The sequence below is a fragment of the Entelurus aequoreus genome, linkage group LG10, assembly GCF_033978785.1.
Source record: "Entelurus aequoreus isolate RoL-2023_Sb linkage group LG10, RoL_Eaeq_v1.1, whole genome shotgun sequence".
Lineage (NCBI taxonomy): Eukaryota > Metazoa > Chordata > Actinopteri > Syngnathiformes > Syngnathidae > Entelurus > Entelurus aequoreus.
This window is the reverse complement of record NC_084740.1, coordinates 71,513,984-71,538,691: the sequence shown is the minus strand read 5'-3', so window position 1 is coordinate 71,538,691 and position 24,708 is coordinate 71,513,984. Positions and strand designations below refer to the sequence as shown.

At 41.9% G+C, this 24,708-nt stretch overlaps 1 protein-coding gene across 1 annotated transcript in view; it reads left to right on the top strand.

The window, feature by feature from the left end:
- Positions 1–15,513, top strand: part of LOC133659003 (alpha-tectorin-like) — a 60,170-nt gene extending 44,657 nt beyond the window's left edge. Inside the window, exons 4-20 of the mRNA XM_062061594.1 lie at positions 1,685–1,767; positions 1,846–2,064; positions 2,144–2,212; positions 6,000–6,093; positions 6,180–6,282; positions 6,374–6,605; positions 6,694–6,871; positions 9,952–10,030; positions 10,126–10,188; positions 10,259–10,458; positions 10,531–10,656; positions 10,765–10,949; positions 11,026–11,180; positions 11,779–12,024; positions 13,137–13,299; positions 15,059–15,151; positions 15,278–15,513. Coding sequence (XP_061917578.1) covers positions 1,685–1,767; positions 1,846–2,064; positions 2,144–2,212; positions 6,000–6,093; positions 6,180–6,282; positions 6,374–6,605; positions 6,694–6,871; positions 9,952–10,030; positions 10,126–10,188; positions 10,259–10,458; positions 10,531–10,656; positions 10,765–10,949; positions 11,026–11,180; positions 11,779–12,024; positions 13,137–13,299; positions 15,059–15,151 — 2,288 coding nt within the window. The 3' untranslated portion in view covers positions 15,278–15,513. The remainder of the gene's footprint in view (positions 1–1,684; positions 1,768–1,845; positions 2,065–2,143; positions 2,213–5,999; positions 6,094–6,179; positions 6,283–6,373; positions 6,606–6,693; positions 6,872–9,951; positions 10,031–10,125; positions 10,189–10,258; positions 10,459–10,530; positions 10,657–10,764; positions 10,950–11,025; positions 11,181–11,778; positions 12,025–13,136; positions 13,300–15,058; positions 15,152–15,277) is intronic.
- The last annotated feature ends 9,195 nt before the right edge of the window (positions 15,514–24,708 follow it).

The following is a 24,708-nucleotide window of genomic DNA, read 5'->3' as shown; positions in this document are numbered from 1 at the left end:
GTGGAATTAAAACATGGAATGGATTGAGCAAAGAAGTCAAACAATGTACTCATATGATCCAGATTAAGAGGCTGTTCAAATTAAAAGTGCTTACAAAGTACGAGGAAGAAGAATTTTAAGCAACACCTTTTACCTTATTGAAAACGAGGTATTCTTCATCTCAGTATGTTAATCATACAGAAATTAATTACACTACCGTTCAAAAGTTTGGGGTCACATTGAAATGTCCTTATTTTTTAAGGAAAAGCACTGTACTTTTCAATGAAGATAACTTTAAACTAGTCTTAACTTTAAAGAAATACACTCTATACATTGCTAATGTGGTAAATGACTATTCTAGCTGCAAATGTCTGGTTTTTGGTGCAATATCTACATAGGTGTATAGAGGCCCATTTCCAGCAACTATCACTCCAGTGTTCTAATGGTACAATGTGTTTGCTCATTGGCTCAGAAGGCTAATTGATGATTAGAAAACCCTTGTGCAATCATGTTCACACATCTGAAAACAGTTTAGCTCGTTACAGAAGCTACAAAACTGACCTTCCTTTGAGCTGATTGAGTTTCTGGAGCATCACATTTGTGGGGTCAATTAAACGCTCAAAATGGCCAGAAAAAGAGAACTTTCATCTGAAACTTGACAGTCTATTCTTGTTCTTAGAAATGAAGGCTATTCCACAAAATTGTTTGGGTGACCCCAAACTTTTGAACGGTAGTGTATCTATTACAAGAACTGCTGTACTAATATTTCACTGATGTAAATTGTGTTCCAAAAAGAAGGAGTGAACCTATGTATTAATAAGTGCTCTGAAGTGGGAAAGGCGTAGGATTAAATGACCTTTTCTTCTTTTTTTTAATTTTCGGACATGTTGTAAAGAGAAATGATATGAAATGATGTGATGTATCATATTGTAAGTATGTTTGTGTTCGAAATAATCTCAACTCAACTCAATGTTGTGGTCAAAAGTTAAATGTCAATCAACCAATGAAAGTTTATTTATAAAGCCCTTAATCACAAGTGTCTCAAAGGGCTGCACAAGCCACAACGACATCCTCGGCTTAGATCCCACATCAGGGCAAGAAAAAACTCAACCCAATGGGCACAACGAGGATCTAGTTAATAGTGTGAGAGTCCAGTCCATAGTGGGGCCAGCAGGGGATCATCTTGAATGGAGACAAGTCAGCAGCGCAGAGACGTCATCAACTGATGCACAGAGGAGTGGTCCACTACGGGTCCCGACTTTGAACAGCTAGTGTCTCATCTGTGGTCACCTGATATCCTCTCCACACAGGAGAGGGGGCAGAGCAGAAAAGAGACGGCAGATCAACTGGTCTAAAAGGGGGGACTATTTAAAGGCAATAGTATACAAATGATGTCTTAGTGTCAGCGTGGAGGACAAAGGCCAGTCAAGTGAATTTTCTTCAAAGAACATGGAGGTGAAGGAGATGAACTTGTGGAGTCAGCCTTCGTTAAAAGGCTCCTTGTCAGTGGAGTTACAGCAAATGCATAAATGACAGATGATTGACAGCAAGGAGGCCAAGAAGACAGCCGTGTGATTGTCTGAAATTCCAACGTGTATACTTGTGACGGGAAAGACTGGACGTCATATAGTCTACTAAGCTAACGGTAGCAATGGAAGATCAGAATTCCATCTTCCTTTTATTCAAGGTGTCTGCTTGTCCACAGGTGCAAGCGCTCAATTCATGGCAGACTTTGACGCCAGCAGCTGTCCCATCAACTTCTACGGACAAACATACAGCACCCTTTTTGTGAGTGTCCCTCCTCTCGACACCTGAAGGCAGACCAACTCAGCCAATCAGCAGAGTGCTTCTGTCCTTTGACAACAGGTGGACATTGCCGGTGGCACGGTGAATGTTTGCTTCGATGAACACAACGGCTTGGACTGCTTCCATATTGCGCACACCGGGCCGCAAAATGGAGCCGTGTCGTCCTTCATGGTGGAAGCGGGGCCTGGATCAGAGTTTCATACCGCGCTGCCAGAGCTCACTGGGACGTCACCGTGCTACACGGTCCTGGAAATGACGACAGACACCGGTGTTGGCGTGGTAAGTCACATCTTGTGTGGTCCACACTTTCTCACCGCTAAGACGACACATCCTCATGTCTGATTCTCTCGCATTTCAGTTTGCCATCTATTTCCGTACATTCGGCCAGCAAGGAAGTATACGATTCAACCTGTTTGAAGCCAACCTGGTGAGTTTTTCTGTCCGCCTGGTATCACACCTGAAAACATCCAACCAGTCATGACAAGTAAACAACTGTCGATAAACAACACTAACATTATTTACATGTCCGTTAATTGGCCAGACATCATATTTAGTGTACTGTATTTACATCACATGTAATTTACTATTGCAGTGGTTCTCAAACTTTTTTCACCAAGTACCACCTCAGAAAACATTTGGCTCTCCAAGTACCACCATAGTGTTCAAGTATTCAATAAAAACAAGGCAGACGTTTTATTTAACAAGTAAATGTAATATTGTGCCCATTGTAACATTACACACAGTTTGAACAGTAAAGCTATGTTTAAATATTTAGTTAAGTGATTATTTGGCGCACCACTAGATAGAGCCTGCGTACCATTAGTGGTGTGAGAATCACTGGACTATTGTAAGCCGCCTGGTCCAGCTACATTGTCCTGCCCTGGGCTCGAACCAGAGTCCCTTGATTGAAAGTCAGGGGCGCTAATCATCAAGCTAAAATTCTGAGCTGTCAGACAGTTTTCTAGTGCGACTCTTAAGGCATCAGGGAGTGAGATGTACCAACGTTCCACCCGACAGCTGCATTGTCTGGTATCCGTTACATTCGCTACCCTAAAGCCCTCTCTCATCCGGGTCACGTAACCAGTATGGTCATGCGGTATAGACGATATAGGATATAAATTATATACATTTTTAAAATATAGCTTTTATTGCTATTGTCGTTCGTAACAATGCATGTTGATGACACATTCTAGCTGTGTCCCGCAAATTTTACAGCGACACGCAAAAGACCGCATATTCGACTAATCCTCGCCTCCATGACGGTAAATAAACGATGTTTCTTACAAGTATCACTATCACTATCAGCAGGGACAATACCAAGTATAGTATCAGTATATTACGGAGCCCCTAAAGGGACGGAAACCTTTTTTTTAGATATGTATCTCGTGCTCATGCAAAAGTTTCCTGTGAGCACAAGAAACATATAGGGACAAGGGGAAAATATTTTTTTAGATATGTTTCTTGTGCTCACAGGAAAACATCTCATGCGCACGAGAAAATTTTGCGTGAGCACGAGATACATATCTAAAAGAAAAATGTCCCCCATGTCCCTTTAGGGGCTCCGTAGTATATGGTCAATACTATTATCACCAAATCATTTTGTCATTTTTGTTGTTTACAAACTCAGGAAATTAATCCCTGTATTTTAAGGGCAGAAACCAAAGGATGTAAATCCGAGCCAATAGTAGTTTTTGCTTATATTTACTTATTTTGCTTGAAATATCGTATGTAATAAAAGGGAAATCATTTCAATATTCAGTTGGTATTGTTACACCGCCGTCCTGTGTTTTTTTCTGATTACCTTTCTAATCATTCAATGATCTTGAAAATTTGAAGTATCAGTATCAGCATTGGTAGGCCCTGTTACTACTTGGTATCGGATCCATATCCAAATTTCTAGTACCACCCAAAACTAATGTCAAGTATCCAAACAACAGAAGAACAAGTGAATATTACATTCTTACAGAAGGATAGATACAACCATGTTACAACAGAAAGTAAAAAGTAAATTATCAAGTAGATTAATAATAGTTTTGACAAAATAATACAAAGGAAATGACGGTACTGCTTATGTCAGCAGCCACATATGGAGTCTTTGCAAACTATTTAGAAAATATTATATTTTCATTTACATACCAAAAATATATGGTAATTTATTTTGCTATCACAAAAGGCGGCAATATACAAAACCCAAAACCAATGAAGTTGGCACGTTGGGTAAATGGTAAATAAAAACAAAATACAATGATTTGCAAATCCTTTTCAACATATATTCAATTGAATAGACTGCAAAGACAAGATATTTAATGTTCGAACTGGAAAGCTTTATTTTTTACAAATATGAACTAATTTGGAATTTGATGCCTGCAACGTGTTTCAAAAAAGCTGGCATAAGTGGCAAAAAAGACTGAGAAAGTTGAGGATTTGTTCATCAAACACTTATTTGGAACATCCCACAGGTGAACAGGTTAATTGGGAACAGGTGGGTGCCATGATTGGGTATAAAAGTAGCTTCCATAAAATGCTCAGTCATTCACAAACAAGGATGGGGCGAGGGTCACCACTTTGTCAACAAATACGTGAGCAAATTGTCAAACAGTTTAAGAACAACATTTCTCAACGAGCTATTGCAAGGAATTTAGGGATTTCACCATCTAAGGTCTGTAATATCATCAAAAGGTTCAGAGAATCTGGAGAAATCACTGCACGTAAGCGGCAGTGCCCGTGACCTTCGATACCTCAAAAAGCGACATCAGTGTGTAAAGGATATCACCACATTGGCTCAGGAACACTTCAGAAAACCACTGTCAGTAAATACAGTTGCTTGCTACATCTGTAAGTGCAAATTAAAACTCAACTGTGCAAAGCGAAAGCCATTTATCAACAACACCCAGAAACACAGCCGGCTTCGCTGGGCCCGAGCTCATCTAAGATGGACTGATGCAAAGTGGAAAAGTGTTCTGTGGTCTGACGAGTTCACATTTCAAATTGTTTTAGGAAATTGTGGACGTCGTGTCCTCCGGACCAAAGAGGAAAAGAACCATCCGGATTGTTATAGGTGTTGCTGCCATTAAAATTTAAGTTAATGATTATTTGTAAAAAAAAATAAGTTTCTCAGTTCCAACATTAAATATCTTGTCTTTGCAGTCTATTCATTTGAATATAAGTCGAAAAGGATTTGCCCGGAAAAGGGTGGAGTGCCATCTCCGGGTTGCGGAGGAGACCCTGCCCCAAGTGGAGGAGTTCAAGTACCTTGGAGTCTTGTTCACGAGTGAGGGAAGAGTGGATCGTGAGATTGACAGGCGGATCGGTGCGGCGTCTTCAGTAATGCGGACGCTGTATCGATCCGTTGTGGTGAAGAAGGAGCTGAGCCGGAAGGCAAAGCTCTCAATTTACCGGTCGATCTACGTTCCCATCCTCACCTATGGTCATGAGCTTTGGGTTATGACCGAAAGGACAAGATCACGGGTACAAGCGGCCGAAATGAGTTTGGCGGGGCTCTCCCTTAGAGATAGGGTGAGAAGCTCTGCTATCCGGGGGGAGCTAAAAGTAAAGCCACTGCTCCTCCACATCGAGAGGAGCCAGTTGAGGTGGTTCGGGCATCTGGTCAGGATGCCACCCGAACGCCTCCCTAGGGAGGTGTTTAGGGCACGTCCGACCGGTAGGAGGCCGCGGGGAAGACCCAGGACACGTTGGGAAGACTATGTCTCCTGGCTGGCCTGGGAACGCCTCGGGATCCCCCGGGAAGAGCTGGACGAAGTGGCTGGGGAGAGGGAAGTCTGGGTTTCCCTGCTTAGGCTGCTGCCCCCGCGACCCGACCTCGGATAAGCAGAAGAAGATGGATGGATGGATGTATTCTGTTTTTATTTACGATTTACACAACGTGACAACTTTACTGGTTTTGGGTTTTGTATATCGTGATGTAGATTTTAAGTCATATTGTCCATCCCTAGCCACCAGTTTAACCGACCTGGTCCAGTTCTTGCGTCTTTCCCTGGGCTCAAACCCAGGCCGCCGACTTGTTGTCCAGCGTGACTCTTAAGGCATCAGGGAGTGAGGCTTACCAACGTTCTATTGCAAAGCTGTACCAGCTGGAATCTGGAATCATATTTACATCATACTTAATTTACTGTTGATGTAAGCGAGTGTACCATACGGACCACATATTTAACGTTCTGTGCGCCTGTACATGTTGGGCTTGGGTTGGTGTGTAGGATGTAGAAGTGCAGGTGAGCGGCTTGGTAGTGGACCACTGGGAGTCCGTTGAAAGCACAAACCACTTTCTGGTGAGCGGCTGCAGACACGAAGGTTTGTGAAAGACATGGAATGTGTCTGGTCCTCATGGTTTTCCCCGTCATTCCCCGCTTGATGGTTGATGCTTGTGTTGTTTCCAGATCAACTTCAGTTTCCTGACACAAGGGCATGCGACTTCATGGGCAGCTTTATAAAGTGTAATGCCTCGGCCTACCTGGACTTCGCTCCTCAGCCCAACGACTAGTAAAGACTCAAAACGACATCTGTTAACAAATGTTTTGTTTCATGCTAACAATGCTAACCAACCCCACACCCCCGCACTCCCAACCCCCAGCTGTGTAAGGGATGCCAGCTTATGCACGGTGAGCGGGTCCACCGTCATTAACAACCGTGGTGGCTCCACTTCCATCCCCAATCACTGTGCCTACGATCTTGTGGAAGAACTGGACATGCAGATGGTGGGCGTGTTCAATGCGCGCCGCCGCAAAGACGTGATGTTTTTGGAATATGTGCTCATCGACCTGGGTGACGCCGTCATTAAGCTGGGCCAAGGCGGGAAAGTTAAGGTGAGTTCAGCATCCACCCACTCACTGCCAACTGAATTGAATCTCTTTACTGCAGCAACAAGGTCAGTAAAACATGTGGTTGATGCAGGTCAATGATGAGTACGTGGACCTCGGAAATGTTTCTGAGATCCACAGCGGCGTGGAGCTCTATAAGGACATAACTGGGGTCTCCGCCATGTTATCACACGACACATACAACACCAAGGTCTACTTTGATGGCAACTCTGCTGTGCTCTACACTGTGGGTCCTGGCTGGGTTCTAAAAGGTAACTGTGAGCCATTAAAAGACATTTGGTGCCGGTGTTCTGTCGAATTTGACTGCCTCCTCGCAAGAAAGCAACCGATAGCATAACTCGATAGTGGAGTCCATTGAATTATCATAATGTCTGAACAGAGAATAAGTATTGATGGTACCCAAATTGAAATCGTAAATGAAAATACATTTTTGGGAGTAATAATTGATCGTAAACTATCATGGAAACCTCATGTCAGACACATTAAAACAAAAATCTCCAAAAACCTCTCAATTATAAACAAAGCAAAACTATACCTCAATGAAAATGCACTCCGTACTCTATACTGCACCTCGGTACTCCCATACCTTACATACTGTGTTGAAGTATGGGGGAATACTTACCACAACACAATTCATCCTCTGATCATATTACAGAAAAGAGCAGTGCGGATCATTCACAACGTTGGTTATTTAGAACATACTCATAATCTGTTTATGCAATCAAAGTTGCTCAAATTTGATGACCTTGTTAAATATAATACATTAATAATCTTATATAAAGCATTTAACAAATTATTGCCGCCTAATCTACAACATTTTTTTATAAGACCAGTGCAGGCTCATAACTTGAGAGGCTTTGGATATTTCTCATTGCCGAGAGCTCAAACCACTCGTAAACGTTTTTGTGTGTCTGTATGCGGAGTAAAACTATGGAACAAACTGGACTTGCAACACAAGCAATGCCAAACTATTAATCGATTTAAACTATCATACAAACATGGGGTCTGGTTCAAATATAGAGATGAAGGTCTTTAATTTGACCTGCTGCTGTACTCTGTCTCAAAGTGTTAACATGTGCTCAATGTTTCCTTACCATTATTGCTATGTTGTCTATTACCATTATTGCTATGTTGTCTATTACCATTGTTGGTATATTCATTATTCCTACATTGTTGATACAAATTATTGTTACAGTGTAATAATTATTGTTACCTGTGGTAATGCCACTATGATACAACATTTGTATTATAATCCTTGAACAAAGTAACAGTGAAACTCATGTGAATAATCACTGAATGGAGAACTGGGGGTGGGGTTAAATACATTATCTTCTTCCCACTCCTTTCCAGGCAAAACTGGACAATCATGCATTACATACTATACATTACCTTTTGCACTATATTAATTTATATTATTATGTGTTGTCAACTTTGTACTTTTTTATGTCATTGCCTGAAATAAATAAATAATGAAAAAAATTAATGAATGTAAAATTACGTTACCATGTCTTGTTTACTGTCACATTTTGTTTTACACAAGTGCTGCTGTTTAAAATGTTAAGACGATAATTAAAAGGAAAATGTAAGCTACCAACTTTTTCACCAAAATTGGTTCCATTTTTGCATTTGATAAAAAACTTTAGAACCTTTTTATCTTAATTGACCTGAAATATTAAACTCTTGTAAACATTAAATTACGGTACTGGTATAAAAATGTGATGAATATCCATAATTTTAACATCTTTAAGGCCTATAAAAAAAATCTATATTTCGCAGTAAATTTCACATGAGCAGTGATAAATTGATAAGTAATCTTCTTACATACCTTTCATTCAAGGATTCACCATGCCATGTCATCGTACATGAGAGATGAATGACATGAGTCTGATCCTGAGCCCTCTGTTTTGAACTGGTTGAGCTTCACTTTCTTTGTCCACTCGCGATGGTTATAAAACAAGTGTCTATTGAATACCAGATTGAACGTGAACGTTTAACAAACGCGACAAACCAGTATTCAAAATGTAAAAATACTTGCAACACTGATAAAGCCTAACTTTCGGGGAATCCTAATACAGACACAACAAAACAGTGACAGGTTTCCACCATCGGGCAGTGCGGGGTTGTGACTTACCTACTAGATAAGGGGTGTCAAACTCATTTTGGCTCAGGGGCCGCATGGAGGAAAATCTGTGCACACGCGGGCCGGACTATTAAAATCATCATAAAGACAATTTCAGATTGTTTTCTTTGTCTTACATTGGCCAAAAATAGAACAAACACATTCTGAAAATATTACAATAAAAATATAGAAAAAAAATACCGGTAAAGTTTAGATCCATGAAGGAAAGAAGAATGTGAATGAATGTTTATAACTGAATACATTTACATATGCATAAACATGTGTTTTCTTTTGTATTATTATTTTTAAACACAATATAGAATGTGAGATAAAACAGGATAATGCATACATTTATCATTTGTTTTCAAAACGGTTACAAAAACATGGGACCCCAAAAATTTACTGTAGGACCCCGTTTTTATGACCTGATGGGGTCCCATTTTGAAAATCCCTAGCACCAACACTGATGGAGTATTGGTGCGTGCAAAACAGCAGCAGGCGGCTGTGGCCTGCGGGCCGGTTGTAATACTAATGAAATATCATCCCGGGGGCCATAGATAATTCATTTGCGGGCCAGATCTGGCCCGCGGGCCTTGACTTTGACACATACACTACCGTTCAAAAGTTTGGGGTCACCCAAACAATTTTGTGGAATAGCCTTCATTTCTAAGAACAAGAATAGACTGTCGAGTTTCAGATGAAAGTTCTCTTTTTCTGGCCATTTTGAGTGTTTAATTGACCCCACAAATGTGATGCTCCAGAAACTCAATCTGCTCAAAGGAAGGTCAGTTTTGTAGCTTCTGTAACGAGCTAAACTGTTTTCAGATGTGTGAACATGACTGCACAAGGGTTTTCTAATCATCAATTAGCCTTCTGAGCCAATGAGCAAACACATTGTACCATTAGAACACTGGAGTGATAGTTGCTGGAAATGGGCCTCTATACACCTATGTAGATATTGCACCAAAAACCAGACATTTGCAGCTGGAATAGTCATTTACCACATTAGCAATGTATAGAGTGTATTTCTTTAAAGTTAAGACTAGTTTAAAGTTATCTTCATTGAAAAGTACAGTGCTTTTCCTTCAAAAATAAGGACATTTCAATGTGACCCCAAACTTTTGAACGGTAGTGTAGGTACTAGAAGATTAAATGCCAATGTGGGTCTTCAAAGTTCTTGAATACACTGACTTGTGTTCTATCCTCAACCAGAGGACCTTGCTGGACATCTGAACGGTCTGTGTGTCAACGAAAGCTTGACTTTGAATGAAGCAAAGTCTTATTTGGAAGAGTAAGATTTTGTAAATTTTATAAAAAAATGCAGATTCATCATTTTCTACTGTGTGTGTATCTATCAACTCCCTTTTGCTGCTTGTTGCCCCCTAGCTGTGAGGTGATGTACAGCGAGCCAGCTGACGAGTCCATCAACTGCACCACAGTGACTGAACAGTGAGCAGAAACATAAAAAAGCTCCTCTTCAGTTTTGACATGCATTCCATCCTTTCATCTCTCATTACAGCTGTCATGTCATGAACGGCTCCGACTTCGCCGACTGTCACGCGCACGTCGACCCGGAGCCGTACATCGCTGCTTGCATCCAGACCAGGTGCAACTACACAGATCTGGACGGTGTCAAGTGCATGTTCCATGAGGCCTATGCTAAAGCATGCAGCCTGAAGAACCACTCGGTGGATGGCTGGAGGTCCAATGCCCAATGCCGTAAGACACGAACAAATCACACTAAAGTGTTTTGTAGTGTTTCTAATCTTCGTCTTTGTTCCCTTTCTTCAGCTGCCCATGAGATCTTCTGTCCAGACAATAATTGCTTGTCTCACGAGTTCTGTGCTGATGACATTAATGGTCAAACCGCTTGCTTCTGTCGTGCCTTATCTGAATTCAAAATGAGCGAGACTGTGGGTAAGAAACTGGGTTTTTACAGCTTGTATGGATTTCTAGTCATTCCTCCTACCATGCTTGAAGTTCTCCTCGAATAGCCAGGTCATTAATTTTGCTCATGATCTTCAGGTAATCAGTCAGTCTGTTTAGACAACAATGCTACACTCACTGTGGCCGGTTGCCTTCTCGAGGAAAGGGGCATCGACTACACTAAACTGCACCTCAATGACGAGTCCTGTAGAGGTCACAAGGACATGTACAACATGGTGAACTTCTACTTCAACACCAGCAATAACTGTGGGGCAGTGGTCATGGTGGGTGCCGCTCTGGTCCTCACACTAGTACTGTTCAAAACTTCATGAATAATCTCTGATCTCTGTGATCATGCAGGTGAACGACAGCAAAATATTTTACAAGAACACCGTTATGAGAGAGAGCATGGCTACACCTGATGGCATCATGCGCTACGACTCCTTCCATTTGGACTTCTCCTGCTTCCTAGAACAGCCAGATATCAATGGCATGACTTTCAAAATCAAGGATAAGTGAGTTGATCGATTACTGTTGGGAGGAGGGTTAGTGGCAGTCGGAGCCCTCCAGAAGGGGCATCATCAGTAGCACAGTTGTTAAGGACTTTTCCTGGGCTTTGGGACCTCAGAGGTTCCAAGGTTCAAATCCTAACACACTGGTACTTCAGGTCTGGTGTACATGGACATAACAAGCACTCAGCCAAATGTTATGTTTGAGAGTAGGGACTCCTACCATCAACTTAATTCAATTCAAGTCAGTTTAATTCAAGTACTTTATATACTTGAATGTCCTTAAAAACTGAACTACTGTAGGTTAGTGAGTTTTCTGTCCTATAGTTTGGCTTCTCCACTTGCCGATTATCCACGAGGCAAAGGACTACATCAGAACGATGATTGACATGTTCAAGAAGTAGCTGGGAGGGCATTACTTTTATTCTTCACTGAGTGACACACTGGAGTCTGCAAGACGATCACGTCAGACATGTTAAAAGTCTTTAGGGAGAGGAGATGGGAGATATAAGCCCTGGGGGATATCTGAGCTGAGGCCAGGACAGTGGAGCAAGGTGGGATAGAAAAACGAGGATGAATTCATCAAACTGTGTTCTTTCTACAGCTCTGTGGTCCAGACAGTCATGTCTGGATCTTTTGAATACATCCTGAACATGACCACCTACCTGGACTCCAACCACACTCAGGCACTGGATGTGGACACAGAAATCCTACTGAACCAGACCGTCTTTGTGAAGCTGATGACGGCCGGCTTGGACGAAAACCTCTTTTCTGTGGTTGTTGACTCGTGCTGGGCAACGAGCGGGCCATCGCCCACCGAGAGTCCCATGTACTACCTGATCATTGATGGGTGAGGAGATTTGACGTGTCTCAATTTGTTCCATTTGTGAATGAACAAACCTGGTATAAAAACCTGTCAAATGAAGCTTGGTCCCGCTATAAGCATGTTTCATCCCTTTGTCAGCTCTAAGAGGACATTTGCGGTCCAACACTAACGATTAATTAGCACTGTTGCCTCGTAGCAAGAATGTTCAATTCTGATGGACCGTTCTGTGTTAAGACAATTCCATTGAACAAAACAACAAGTAAACCTAAACTCCACTGGATTGTATTTCTGACTGCAAGAGTTAGATTCTGCAGGTTTTGGTCTAAACAACAGTGTATTTCCAAAGCCATCTTCATGTGGACCAGTTTAAACTCTTAGCGAGGTTTAGGTCAGTGATCCTTCACACTTAAAACAGCTTGCAGCATTGTCAGACAGTAAGTCATAAGTCAACAAAGCATCAGGGGATCTATCCTGTGATTCAGGAATTACCGTATTTCCTTGAATAGCCGCAGGGGCGCTAATTAATTTAAAACCTCTTCTCACTCCTGCGGTTACCAAAACCATGCGGAATGAGCAAGCATGCTCTAATTATTTTAAAACCTCTTCTCACTCCGGCGCATACCTTATCATTAAAAACACATTTAATAAAAAAAAACGTTATTATGATCTTACCTTTACTTGTAGATGGGTCCATGTGCAGCTGCTTCTGATCAAAGGCAGTCTTTCTCATCTTTCTTCAATTTTAAAAGTCTCTGGAGATATTCCTTTAATTATTACCTCCTGCTTCGATTGAAAGTCCAGTTTAGAAAACGGTTTTATTTTAGATATGTAATCCTCCATGTTAAAAGTGCAAGCAAACAATTGCTGCATGCTTGCTGCTTGTTGTCTTCTTCTGCAGTACCTGTCTCCTGCAGTACTGGTAGTCGCAAGAAGGATCACTAGCGCCCTCTACCACCTGGAGGCGGGAGTCATTTAATGACTCATATTTGACCCGGCGGAAGTGGCAAGCATGCGCTAATTATTTTGCGAAACGAGTTTGACCCGGCTGTAATTCTAGGCAGGCGAATACTATATTCCCGGCGCCAATTCAAGGAAATACGGTACTCATCTATCGGTTGATGTCGGTTTGTGAGCAGGTGTGCAAACTCAGAGGATGAGACGGTGAGAGTGGATGTCAACGGACTAGGCCCAACCAGCTCCTTTTCCTTCAACATGTTCCAGTTCTACGAGGATCGCTTTAGCATCTATCTGCATTGCAAAATCCACCTGTGTCTGAAGGCAAACCAGATCTGCAGCCCGGTATGTTGAATTTAAGATTTGCCTCCTGGTTAGACTACTGTCATGGCCTTCTCACTGGGCTCTCTAAACAAGCTATAAAGCAGCCGCAGTACATCCAGAATGCTGCTGCTCGAGTCCTGACTAGAACCAAAAAATACAACCACATTAGTCCAGTGCTTGGGTCACTGCACTGGCTTCCCGTTGCTCGGAGAATATACTTTAAAACATCTCTCCTTGTGTACAAGTCTTATCATGGTCTCGTGCCAAAGTACATCGCTGACACGTTAGAGCCATACGAACCATCTCGAGCTCTGAGAAAGTCAGGCAGTGGTCTCCTGCTGGTGCCCAGAGTCAGGACCAAACATGGGGAAACTGCGTTTCAGTTTTATGCTCCTAAAATCTGGAATAGTCTCCATGAAGATGCGAGGCGGGCCTCAACGTTGGCAATGTTCAAATCCAAGCTGAAATCACTTTAATTTAATTGTACATACGACAATTGAAAGTATTTTATGTACAGTATTTGATTCATTTTAATTAATTAAGATTGAGATAAGTAAGTCGGACACGTTTCCAGTGAGGGTTGGACTCCGCCTAGGCTGCCCTTTGTCACCGATTCTGTTCATAACTTTTATGGACAGAATTTCTAGGCGCAGTCAAGGTGTTGAGGGGATCTGGTTTGGTGGCTGCAGGATTAGGTCTCTGCTTTTTGCAGATGATGTGGTCCTGATGGCTTCATCTGGCCAGGATCTTCAGCTCTCACTGGATCGGTTCGCAGCTGAGTGTGAAGCGACTGGGATGAGAATCAGCACCTACAAGTCCGAGTCCATGGTTCTCGCCCGGAAAAGGGTGGAGTGCCATCTCCGGGTTGCGGAGGAGACCCTGCCCCAAGTGGAGGAGTTCAAGTACCTCGGAGTCTTGTTCACGAGTGAGGGAAGAGTGGATCGTGAGATCGACAGGCGGATCGGTGCGGCGTCTTCAGTAATGCGGACGCTGTATCGATTCGTTGTGGTGAAGAAGGAGCTGAGCCGGAAGGCAAAGCTCTCAATTTACCGGTCGATCTACGTTCCCATCCTCACCTATGGTCATGAGCTTTGGGTTATGACCGAAAGGACAAGATCACGGGTACAAGCGGCGAAATTAGTTTCCCCCGCCGGGTGGTGGGGCTCTCGCTTAGACATAGGGTGAGAAGCTCTGCCATCCGGGGGGACCTCAAAGTAAAGCCGCTGCTCCTCCACATGGAGAGGAGCCAGATGAGGTGGTTCGGGCATCTGGTCAGGATGCCACCCGAACGCCTCCCTAGGGAGGTGTTTAGGGCACGTCCGACCGGTAGGAGGCCACGGGGAAGACCCAGGACACGTTGGGAAGACTATGTCTCCCGGCTGGCCTGGGAACGCCTCAGGATCCCCCGGGAAGAGCTGGACTAAGTGGCTGGGGAGAGGGAAGTCTGGGTTTCCCTGCTTAGGCTGCTGCCCCCGCGACCCGACCTCGGATAAGCGGAAAAGGATGGATGGAAGATTGAGATAGGCTCCAGCACCCCCCGCGATCCCGAAAGGGACAAGTGGTAGAAAATGGATGGATGGATGTTTTAAGATGATTGTATTTTCTGATTTTAATTTGAATTAGGATTTTATATCTTTATTTTTGCCTTCTTTTAATTTTCCGTAAAGCACTTTGAATTGCCTTGTGTACGAATTGTGCTCTATAGATAAAGTAGCTTTGTTATCCACTGCTTGGAAACGTGTGCATCATCTGCTTCTCTCTCTCGACACTTTTGTTTCAGAACTGCTCCAGCTCAAAGAAAAGACGTAGGTCTCTCAAGCCGCAGTACGTCAACGAAAATCCCAGCCTCATCAGCATGGCCTTGACTAAATAGGTGAGGACGCATAACCTCAATGTCAACTGAAGTAGAACAGAAGTGAGGAGCAATGAAACACATTAAAGGTCTCAACTTTCATGACAACTGGTCCACGGTCGACACGTCGTCTGCTTGTCTTCCCAGGTTGTGTCCATGGCGACTCAAAGAGTGCAAAAATCTTCACAATGACTGTGTCCTGATGGGAATGTCTTTTAGAAGCGGAGTTAGCTTTGTTATGAAGCCACTTTTACTGGAAGCGTTTTGAATTTGAAGGCTCTGTCTGTCCAACAGCTGCTATATTAATATTATTGTAACACGGTGAAGGGAAAATTACTTTATTCGCTTTATCTACACTGCAAATAAATCATCACTCAAGCGTGCTGACCATTACTCAAGTCAAGCTTGTTGTACTTGAATAGTTCATTCTTGTCTTGGTTGTGGACGACGGCATGTATAAATATAAATAAATATGCATTCATCAATTCATTGACATGTTTGTTTCATTGCCTCCAAAAGAAAAAAAAAGTGCTCATCTACTAGTGATCGAATTTTTAACTGATATATATCACAGCTGTGCTGAATAAAGCAAAACATGTTCTAGACAAAAAATCACTTAATATCCTCTACTGCTCGCTAGTGTTACCATATCTGAGTTACTGTGTAGAAATATGGGGAAATAACTAAAAGTACACTTCATTCATTAACGGTGTTACAAAAAAGATAAGTTAGAATAATACATAATGTTGGATATAGAGAACATACAAACCCTTTATTTATTGAATCAAAAATACTGAAATTCCACGACATAGTGAATTTACAAACAGCTAAAATTATACATAAAGCAAACTATATATATATATATATATATATAGCCTTACTGCCCCACCCGATCCCTAAGATCAGCCGATCAGCTGCTACTGACGGTCCCGGACACAAGGCTGAAGCTTAGAGGTGACAGAGCTTTCGCTGCTGCTGCTCCCAAGCTCTGGAACGACCTACCTCTGAGTGTTAGACAAGCCTCCTCTCTTCCTGTTTTTAAATCTCTCTTAAAAACATACTTTTATTCCATGGCTTTTAACACTGAGTGATATCCATCCTGCAATGGCGCCCCACAGTGGCCTAGTGGTTAGAGTGTCCGCCCTGAGATCGGTAGGTTGGAGTTCAAATCCCAGCCGAGTCATACCAAAGACTATAAAAATGGGACCCATTACCTCCCTGCTTGGCACTCAGCATCAAGGGTTGGAGTTGGGGGTTAAATCACCAAAATGATTCCCGGGCGTGGCGCCGCTGCTGCCCACTGCTCCCCAAGGGGATGGGTCAAATGCAGAGGACAAATTTCACCACATCTAGTGTGTGTGACAATCATTGGTACTTTAGTCTTAATCTTAATAATACACCTGCTGTGAACCTGTTTTTATGTTTTTATATTTTATTTATTTATTTATTATCGTGTTCTGTTTGTGTTGTGTTTGCTCGGTTCTCGTATTATCTTTTAACCTGCCCATTGTACAGCACTTTGGCTACCCCTGTGGTAAATTTTAAATGTGCTTTATAAATAAAGTTGATTTGATTTGATTTGATTTGATTTGATATAACCTACTACCTAAGAATATACAACAATTCTTCTCAAAAAAAGAGGAGAAATATAATCTCAGAGAAAAATGTAATTTAAAACAGCTGTATGCACGCACACCACTTAAGACCTTCAGTATATCAGTATGTAGAATTTAATTATGGAATGGATTAAGCAAAGCAATCAAACAATGTACTAATATGATCCACTTAAAAAAACTCTTCAAACTTAAAGTGTTTACAAAGTACAAAGAAGAAGAACCATGATAAACATTCTGGATTTATTCCATCCATCCATTCTTTCATTCTTTCATTTCATTCTCAAAATAATCTTACTTATCTCATTATATGTAATATGACTTACTTCACCAATTACTATTTATTTGTTTATTTTTATTGTGATTACTTATGGAGTATATTGTGAATAAATTGAGAACAGGAAGTGTTTTAGCAACTGTTATGTAAAAGAAAAGTGGTAGGATTAAATAAGCTCTGCTTCTTCCTACTCCTTTTCGAACATGTTGAAAAATGAAACTGGAAATTGTGATGTATCATGTGTTCTGTTACAACTAAAAGTTGTAAACTCTTGTTGTTGAAATGTGTTGTGCTTAAATAAGCTTATGTAATTAATATTATTACATGTGTATTTGTTGCCATCATGTGGTCATGGCAGTTAATACATCTTTGAGAAGTGTGTATTTTGAATCAAACTTTATTGACCGGAAGTTACATAAGCCAAGCAGAGAAATCTCCGGTTCCAGCACGTACTTTATGGTGGTCATTTTCGAAGAAAAACTGCATATATCTTTTGTTTAAGGTTGCATCGCCGGTATGTATCATAAGTTGAACTTTGAAACTTGGTTTTTGTCTAAAATATTTTGAGCTAAATTTAGGATTTTTGATGTATGATCTTTGCCATACTCATTAGCAATAATTTGCGATGTCATCTAAGATGGCGTCGTAGTACAATTTCACTTTGTTTACCTTCTCATGCCTTGTAAGGTAGCATTACAGCATATATATGAATACATTTGCATAACATATGTATATATTGACTGTGTTGTTTGTCTTTTTAGTTTCACCCTTTTGAATGTCATTAAACCTGCTGACAACGCTCATCGGTCTCCAGAGTCGTGACGTAAGAAAGGTGTTAAACAGCCCTTGCATCAGACATGCACCCCTAACGGCACATCATGTGTGTATGCTTGCATGTTCGAAATAAACTCAAACTCCAATATTGTACTCACGTGAAAGGTTCCTTCAAAAGGGTTGCACGCTAAAGGTGACATAATTACATTTCCGTAACACTTCTTACACACGTGCGGGAGTTGCACGAATTCCAGGAGGGTAAGATACTAATCTTGTTTCTTCCAAGTACATTATCACTGGAGGACTAGAGTTAAAAAGGAATGGCTAAGCATGCTACACATACACACACACCGAGCAGGACACGAGAAGCTAACCACTAAAGTTTCAATGTGAAGTTGGGATGATCGATCCATATGTCGATACTACGATACATAGCAGAGTATCATCATAGTAACAAAACTAAATTGATTACGTCAAAATTGTTTCTGTTATTATTACAAAAAAATTTTTTTTTTATTATTGTTTACATTTTCAGGGAGTAAGTCTCTGGTTACCGGAAGGCTTTGAGGGCAAAACCCAAATGATTGAAATTGGAGCCAAAAGTTGTGTACTTTTTTTTTTTTGTTAAAAACATTTGTAGGTTGCATTTAATATCACAAACTTAGTACATTATGGGATTTACAATAACAACAATATCAGCAAATTCTAAATTGAACAAGATAAGCTTTATAAAAATGTTTTCCAGTGTTTACTTTAATTACTTGCTATAAGACACTTTTAGTTCCATAATCTATCGTCAAAGTCTTGGATCGGGACTCGAAATCGGATCGGATCTGAGGCCAAAAAAATCAAATCGGAGGCTGAAAGTCTTGATTGGAAAATAGCTATTTCTTAGTATCTTGATAATGATTATAATCAGAAAAAAACAGGAAAAATATTAAAGGGTAAAAAACTGTACGTTTTTCCCCAAAACACTTATTTGTGTATACAAATACAACAGTAACCACAAAATAATACATATACGCCCTTTTCAGAATCAGAAGTACTAAGATTTTCAGCACAGTCCCATTCAAGAGCAGACAAACATTACAGGGAGACAGGACAGGATCGCTAAAAGGGAGACAGAACAGGATCGCTGACGGGTCTGCCAACATCCGGCGCCCTTTACAAAAAAGGTGAGAAAAAAAAAAAAATCAGTCTAGGCCTGGGCTCCTAGAGAGGGGGTCCAGACTGAGGCCAAGGAAAACCTCATAGCCATAGCACACATAAGCATGTGTGTAAAATCAAAGGACATTAAATACATTAAAAAGAGCAGAGCTGATGCAACCAGCTGCCACTGCAGCCCTGCCATTTCTATATACAGCTACAAAATTCAAACAACAAAAAATAATTAACCAATAATATATATTGCGCACACACGATTTCACCACGTACAGTAAAATTGTTGTAGCAAAATTAATTCAATGCTGCAAGATAAGTAAAACAAAAGCAAAAATTGCATTGCATTCTAATCCTAAAGTAACATAAGAATATTTTTTTAACCGAACAAACTCCAAAAAAATGGGGCAATTAAACTAAGATCAAGTGGGTCAAATAGGTAAAATAAGTATTAGATTCTTTACCGAGCAGCAAGCCTTTCAACCCTGACAAGCCTCTTGTGTGTCTATGAAGACTGTACTGTCCCTTTATGAAGGTACTCTGCATCTCAACTCATCATGTGGACAAAATACACCTGTCACACAAACACTCCTCCATTAAAGCATCTCTCTCATCATGGGCAGATTCAAAGAGCTGAGGGGGAGGAAACCATAGACCTGCACAAGACGAGTATTTGCAGTCAGACTAGATCTGACCAATCTAAGTCTAAAACTGTATCTGGCCGTTCTAAGTCTATGATCATGACCTGATAAAGCCTACTTGGAGGAGAGGCAAAACGTCTTCTAGAACAAACTGAACTGTCCGGTTGCGTGAGAAGTCAATGAACGCTGTTCCACAGCACGGGATTTTCAAGGTAAAAGCTGCGTCACAGAATAAACTTGTGCCCCAAGGTACCACTGTACGCACTATTTGGTAACCTTTATTTTGTTTCTTTACATTGTCTTTGTTTCAATTAAGCTACCTTGTACCTTCTGAAACATTATTGCAAAAAAAGTAAGATACACAATCAACTCGGGATCAAATCACTATTTGCTATTCCTTTAAAGGCCTACTGAAACCCAATACTACCGACCACGGTCTGATAGTTTATATATCAATGATGAAATCTTAACATTGCAACACATGCCAATACGGCCGGGTTAACTTATAAAGTGCAATTTTAAAATTCCCGCCACACTTCCGGTTGAAAAACTCCTTTGGATATGATTTATGCGCGTGACGTCACAAAATCCACGGAAGTGGTTGTACCCCATCGGACCCGATACAAAAACCTCTTGTTTTCTTCGACAAAATTACACAGTATTCTGGACATCTGTGTTGGTGAATCTTTTGCAATTTGTTTAATGAACAATGGAGGCTGCAAAGAAGAACGTTGTAGGTGGGATCGATCGGTGTATTAGCGGCTAAGTACAATACTTACAGCAACACAACAAAGACTACTTACTATGCCTAGCCGATGCTTGCCGCCAAACCCACGGATGAAGTCCTTCGTCGCGCCGTCGATCGCTGGAACGCAGGTGAGCACGGCTGTTGATGGGAAGATGAGGGCTGGCTGACGCAGGTGGAGCGCTAATGTTTTTATCATAGTTCTGTGAGGTCCGGTTGCTAAATTGCTAAATTAGCCTTAGCGTCGTTAGCAAAAGCATTGTTAAGCCTTACCAGGCTGAGAATTTTTAACCGTGTAGTTACATGTACATGGTTTAATAGTATTGTTGCTCTTCTGTCTATCCTTCCAGTCAGGGGTTTATTTCTTTTGTTTCTGTCTTCATTTGAGAACGATGCTATCACGTTAGCTCAGTAGCTAAGTGTGTCACCGATGTATTGTCGTGGAGATAAAAGTCACTTTAAATGTCCATTTCGCATGCTCGACTCTCATTTTCAAGAGGATATAGTATCCGAGGTGGTTTAAAATACAAATCCGTGATCCACAATAGAAAAAGGAGAGAGTGTGGAATCCAATGAGCCAGCTTGTACCTAAGTTACGGTCAGAGCGAAAAAAGATACGTCCATCACTGCCTCTCTAGTCCTTCACTGTAACGTTCCTCATCTACGAATCTTTCATCCTCGCTCAAATTAATGGGGTAATCGTCGCTTTGTCGTTCCGAATCTCTCGCTCCATTGTAAACAACGGGGAATTGTGAGGAATACTAGCTCCTGTGACGTCACGCTACTTCCGGTACAGGCAGGGCTTTTTTTTATCAGCGAGCAAAAGTTGCGAACTTTATCGTCGATTTTCTCTACTAAATCCTTTCAGCAAAAATATGGCAATATCGCGAAATGATCAAGTATGACACATAGAATGGATCTGCTATTCCCGTTTAAATTTAAAAAATTCATTTCAGTAGGCCTTTAATGCAAAAACAATAATTATTGTTGTTTCTGCCGCTGGATCCCAAAATTAATGTTGGAGGTTGAGCGACATGAAAAACCTGATTAGTAGGATTTGATGCGCCTCAACGTAAAAGCAAAATCGGGTTGTGGCAGCCACTATGAAATTGTGGACGTCAATATGAATACCGATCAGTAATTATCATCATCATAATTATAGGTGTGTGTTATCTAGCATCAGTAAAACCACACCCGAATACCACTACTGTCACAAAAGATGACATATTAGACTGTCAACATTCCGACATCATGATTCCTCAACAATTATGCAGATATTTGAGGGATGGTGTCATACAATTCACACTGAACAACAAAGTTGAAAGGATGATAAAGACAACCGGCGGCAATCATAAACCGCAGTAAAACCCTTTACATTTAGGCTGCGTTCCATTTGTACCAGGAATTTAGAATTTGTAAGTTCTTAGAAGGGTTGTCCCGATACCAATATTTTCATTAAAGGTAAAAACAAACAACAATCAATATAATATTAATAAATCACGAATGAAAAGGAGCCGAAGGAAGCATAAACTAATAATATCTGCCCCCTATTCACACGGTTACAACATGTGTTGTTCAGCACAGAATTTCATTAAGGCAGTCCTTCTCAAATAGTGGGGTGGGCTCCCCTGGGGGCGCATGTTTTTTTACATTGTCTGTGTTTCAATTAAGCTACCATGAACCTTCTGAAACATTATTGCAAAAAAAGTAAGATACACAATCAACATGCTTTTTTTGCCGTACCAGAATATGATGAAGCGTATGTAGCACTTGGCTTCACTGTAACCACAGTGGGAGACAAGGAAAGACCTTACAATGTTATGCATAGGAATAGCTATAACAATTTTAGAGACAAATTATACTATTTATAGTCACGGTGGAGAGTGGAGGGGGGCGCAAAATATGTTCTTTTTCCTAGGTGGGGCGTAACAGAAAAAAATTGAGAAGCACTGTATCAAGGCAACATGTCTATGAATGTTCTCATTCAACCAGGTCATTGTCATCTCAGGGCATTCAATCGATTGCAACCGGACTGACCAAACTCTGGCACTGATCATACAGGCCAGAGTTTGGTCAGTCCTGTATGATCAGTGCCAGAGTTTGGTCCGCATTGCTGGCAGTAAGTCGGACACGTTTCCAGTGAGGGTTGGACTCCGCCAAGGCTGCCCTTTGTCACCGATTCTGTACATAACTTTTATGGACAGAATTTCTAGGCGCAGTCAAGGCGTTGAGGGGATCCGGTTTGGTGGCTGCAGGATTAGGTCTCTGCTTTTTGCAGATGATGTGGTCCTGATGGCTTCATCTGGCCAGGATCTTCAGCTCTCACTGGATCGGTTCGCAGCCGAGTGTGAAGCGACTGGGATGAGAATCAGCACCTCCAAGTCCGAGTCCATGGTTCTCGCCCGGAAAAGGGTGGAGTGCCATCTCCGGGTTGCGGAGGAGACCCTGCCCCAAGTGGAGGAGTTCAAGTACCTTGGAGTCTTGTTCACGAGTGGGGGAAGAGTGGATCGTGAGATCGACAGGCGGATCGGTGCGGCGTCTTCAGTAATGCGGCCGCTGTATCGATCCGTTGTGGTGAAGAAGGAGCTCAGCCGGAAGGCAAAGCTCTCAATTTACCGGTCGATCTACGTTCCCATCCTCACCTATGGTCATGAGCTTTGGGTTATGACAGAAAGGACAAGATCACGGATACAAGCGGCCGAAATGAGTTTCCTCCGCCGGGTGACGGGGCTCTCCCTTAGAGATAGGGTGAGAAGCTCTGCCATCCGGGGGGAGCTAAAAGTAAAGCCGCTGCTCCTCCACATCGAGAGGAGCCAGATGAGGTGGTTCGGGCATCTGGTCAGGATGCCACCCGAACGCCTCCCTAGGGAGGTGTTTAGGGCACGTCCGGCCGGTAGGAGGCCGCGGGGAAGACCCAGGACACGTTGGGAAGACTATGTCTCCCGGCTGGCCTGGGAACGCCTCGGGATCCCCCGGGAGGAGCTGGACGAAGTGGCTGGGGAGAGGGAAGCCTGGGCTTCCCTGCTAAGGCTGCTGCCCCCGCGACCCGACCTCGGATAAGCGGAAGAAGATGGATGGATGGATGGCAACCGGACTGTTTAGTTTGCCTTAGTAGACGTTTCGCCTCTCATCCCAGTAGGCTTAATCAGTTCATGCTCATAGACTCAGATTGGTCAGATCTAATCTTAGACAATAGATTGGTCAGATCTAGTCTAGCAGCTGGTCGCCAAAGCCCCAAATATTTATACTTCAAAACCCTGAGCTTGGTGATGGTGTTGCCAACAGTCTAGAGTGCCTCTGTAAGGATATTTCTATTGTTGATGCAAATAAATGTTACCGATTGAGCATTGAAATATGTAAATTTAGACTTAGACTTAGACTTCCCTTTATTGTCATTCAAATTTGAACTTTACAGTACAGATAAGAACTACATTTTGTTGCATTGGCTCGTTGTAGTGCAGGATAAAAGAGCAATAGGTGCAGATATAAATAGATTACTGTACAGATAATAATATTGCACTTTTGCATATGCATCCACGTTTATGGATGTATGTTATATTGTCTTAATATTCCAGCCAGTTAATCCGTTTTTGAGGGGGAGTTGAGGGGATTATTATGATGCGTTCAAGAGTCTTACAGCCTGAGGGAAGAATCTGTTACAGAACCTGGAAGTTCTGCTACGGAGGCTGCGGAAACTCTTTCCAGAGTCCAGCAGTGAAAACAGTCCTTGGTGGGGGTGGGAGGAGTTTCTGCAGATTTTCTGAACCCTGGTCAGGCAGCGGCTTTTTTTGATTTCCTGGATAGGAGGAAGAGAAGTCCTGATGATCTTTTCCGCCGTCCTCACCACTCTTTGCAGAGACTTCCAGTCTGAGGCACTGCAGGCTCCAGTCCAGACAGAGATGCATTTGGTCTCTAGGCTCTCTAGATAGATAGATAGATAGATAGATAGTACTTTATTGATTCCTTTCAGGAGAGTTCCCTCAGGAAAATTAAATAGTGCCTCTGTAGAATGGGGGGAGGGAGCTGTGTCTGATAACCTTCATTTCCTTCTAATTAAATAACGAACACGCAGTGAGGCGGGACAGAGCCCAGTTTTTCGGACGTCCCACGCCAACAGTTTGAATCTGGTGTGTTATACGTTGTTTGACCCTGCTCAAAAAGTTCATTAACATGCACTGTCCCGTCCAATTACAATAATTTTAAATTGGAGTCCAAAGAAGTCCACAGTTCCACTCTTAGTGCGTGGAGTGTGTTAAAACAAGGACAGACAAATACACGCGACACCTGATCAGGGCCGTGACTAGGCTTTGACGAATACCGAGGTCTGAAATTGGTGGTTCAAGAGGAGCTCTGAAAGGAAAGAATTTGAA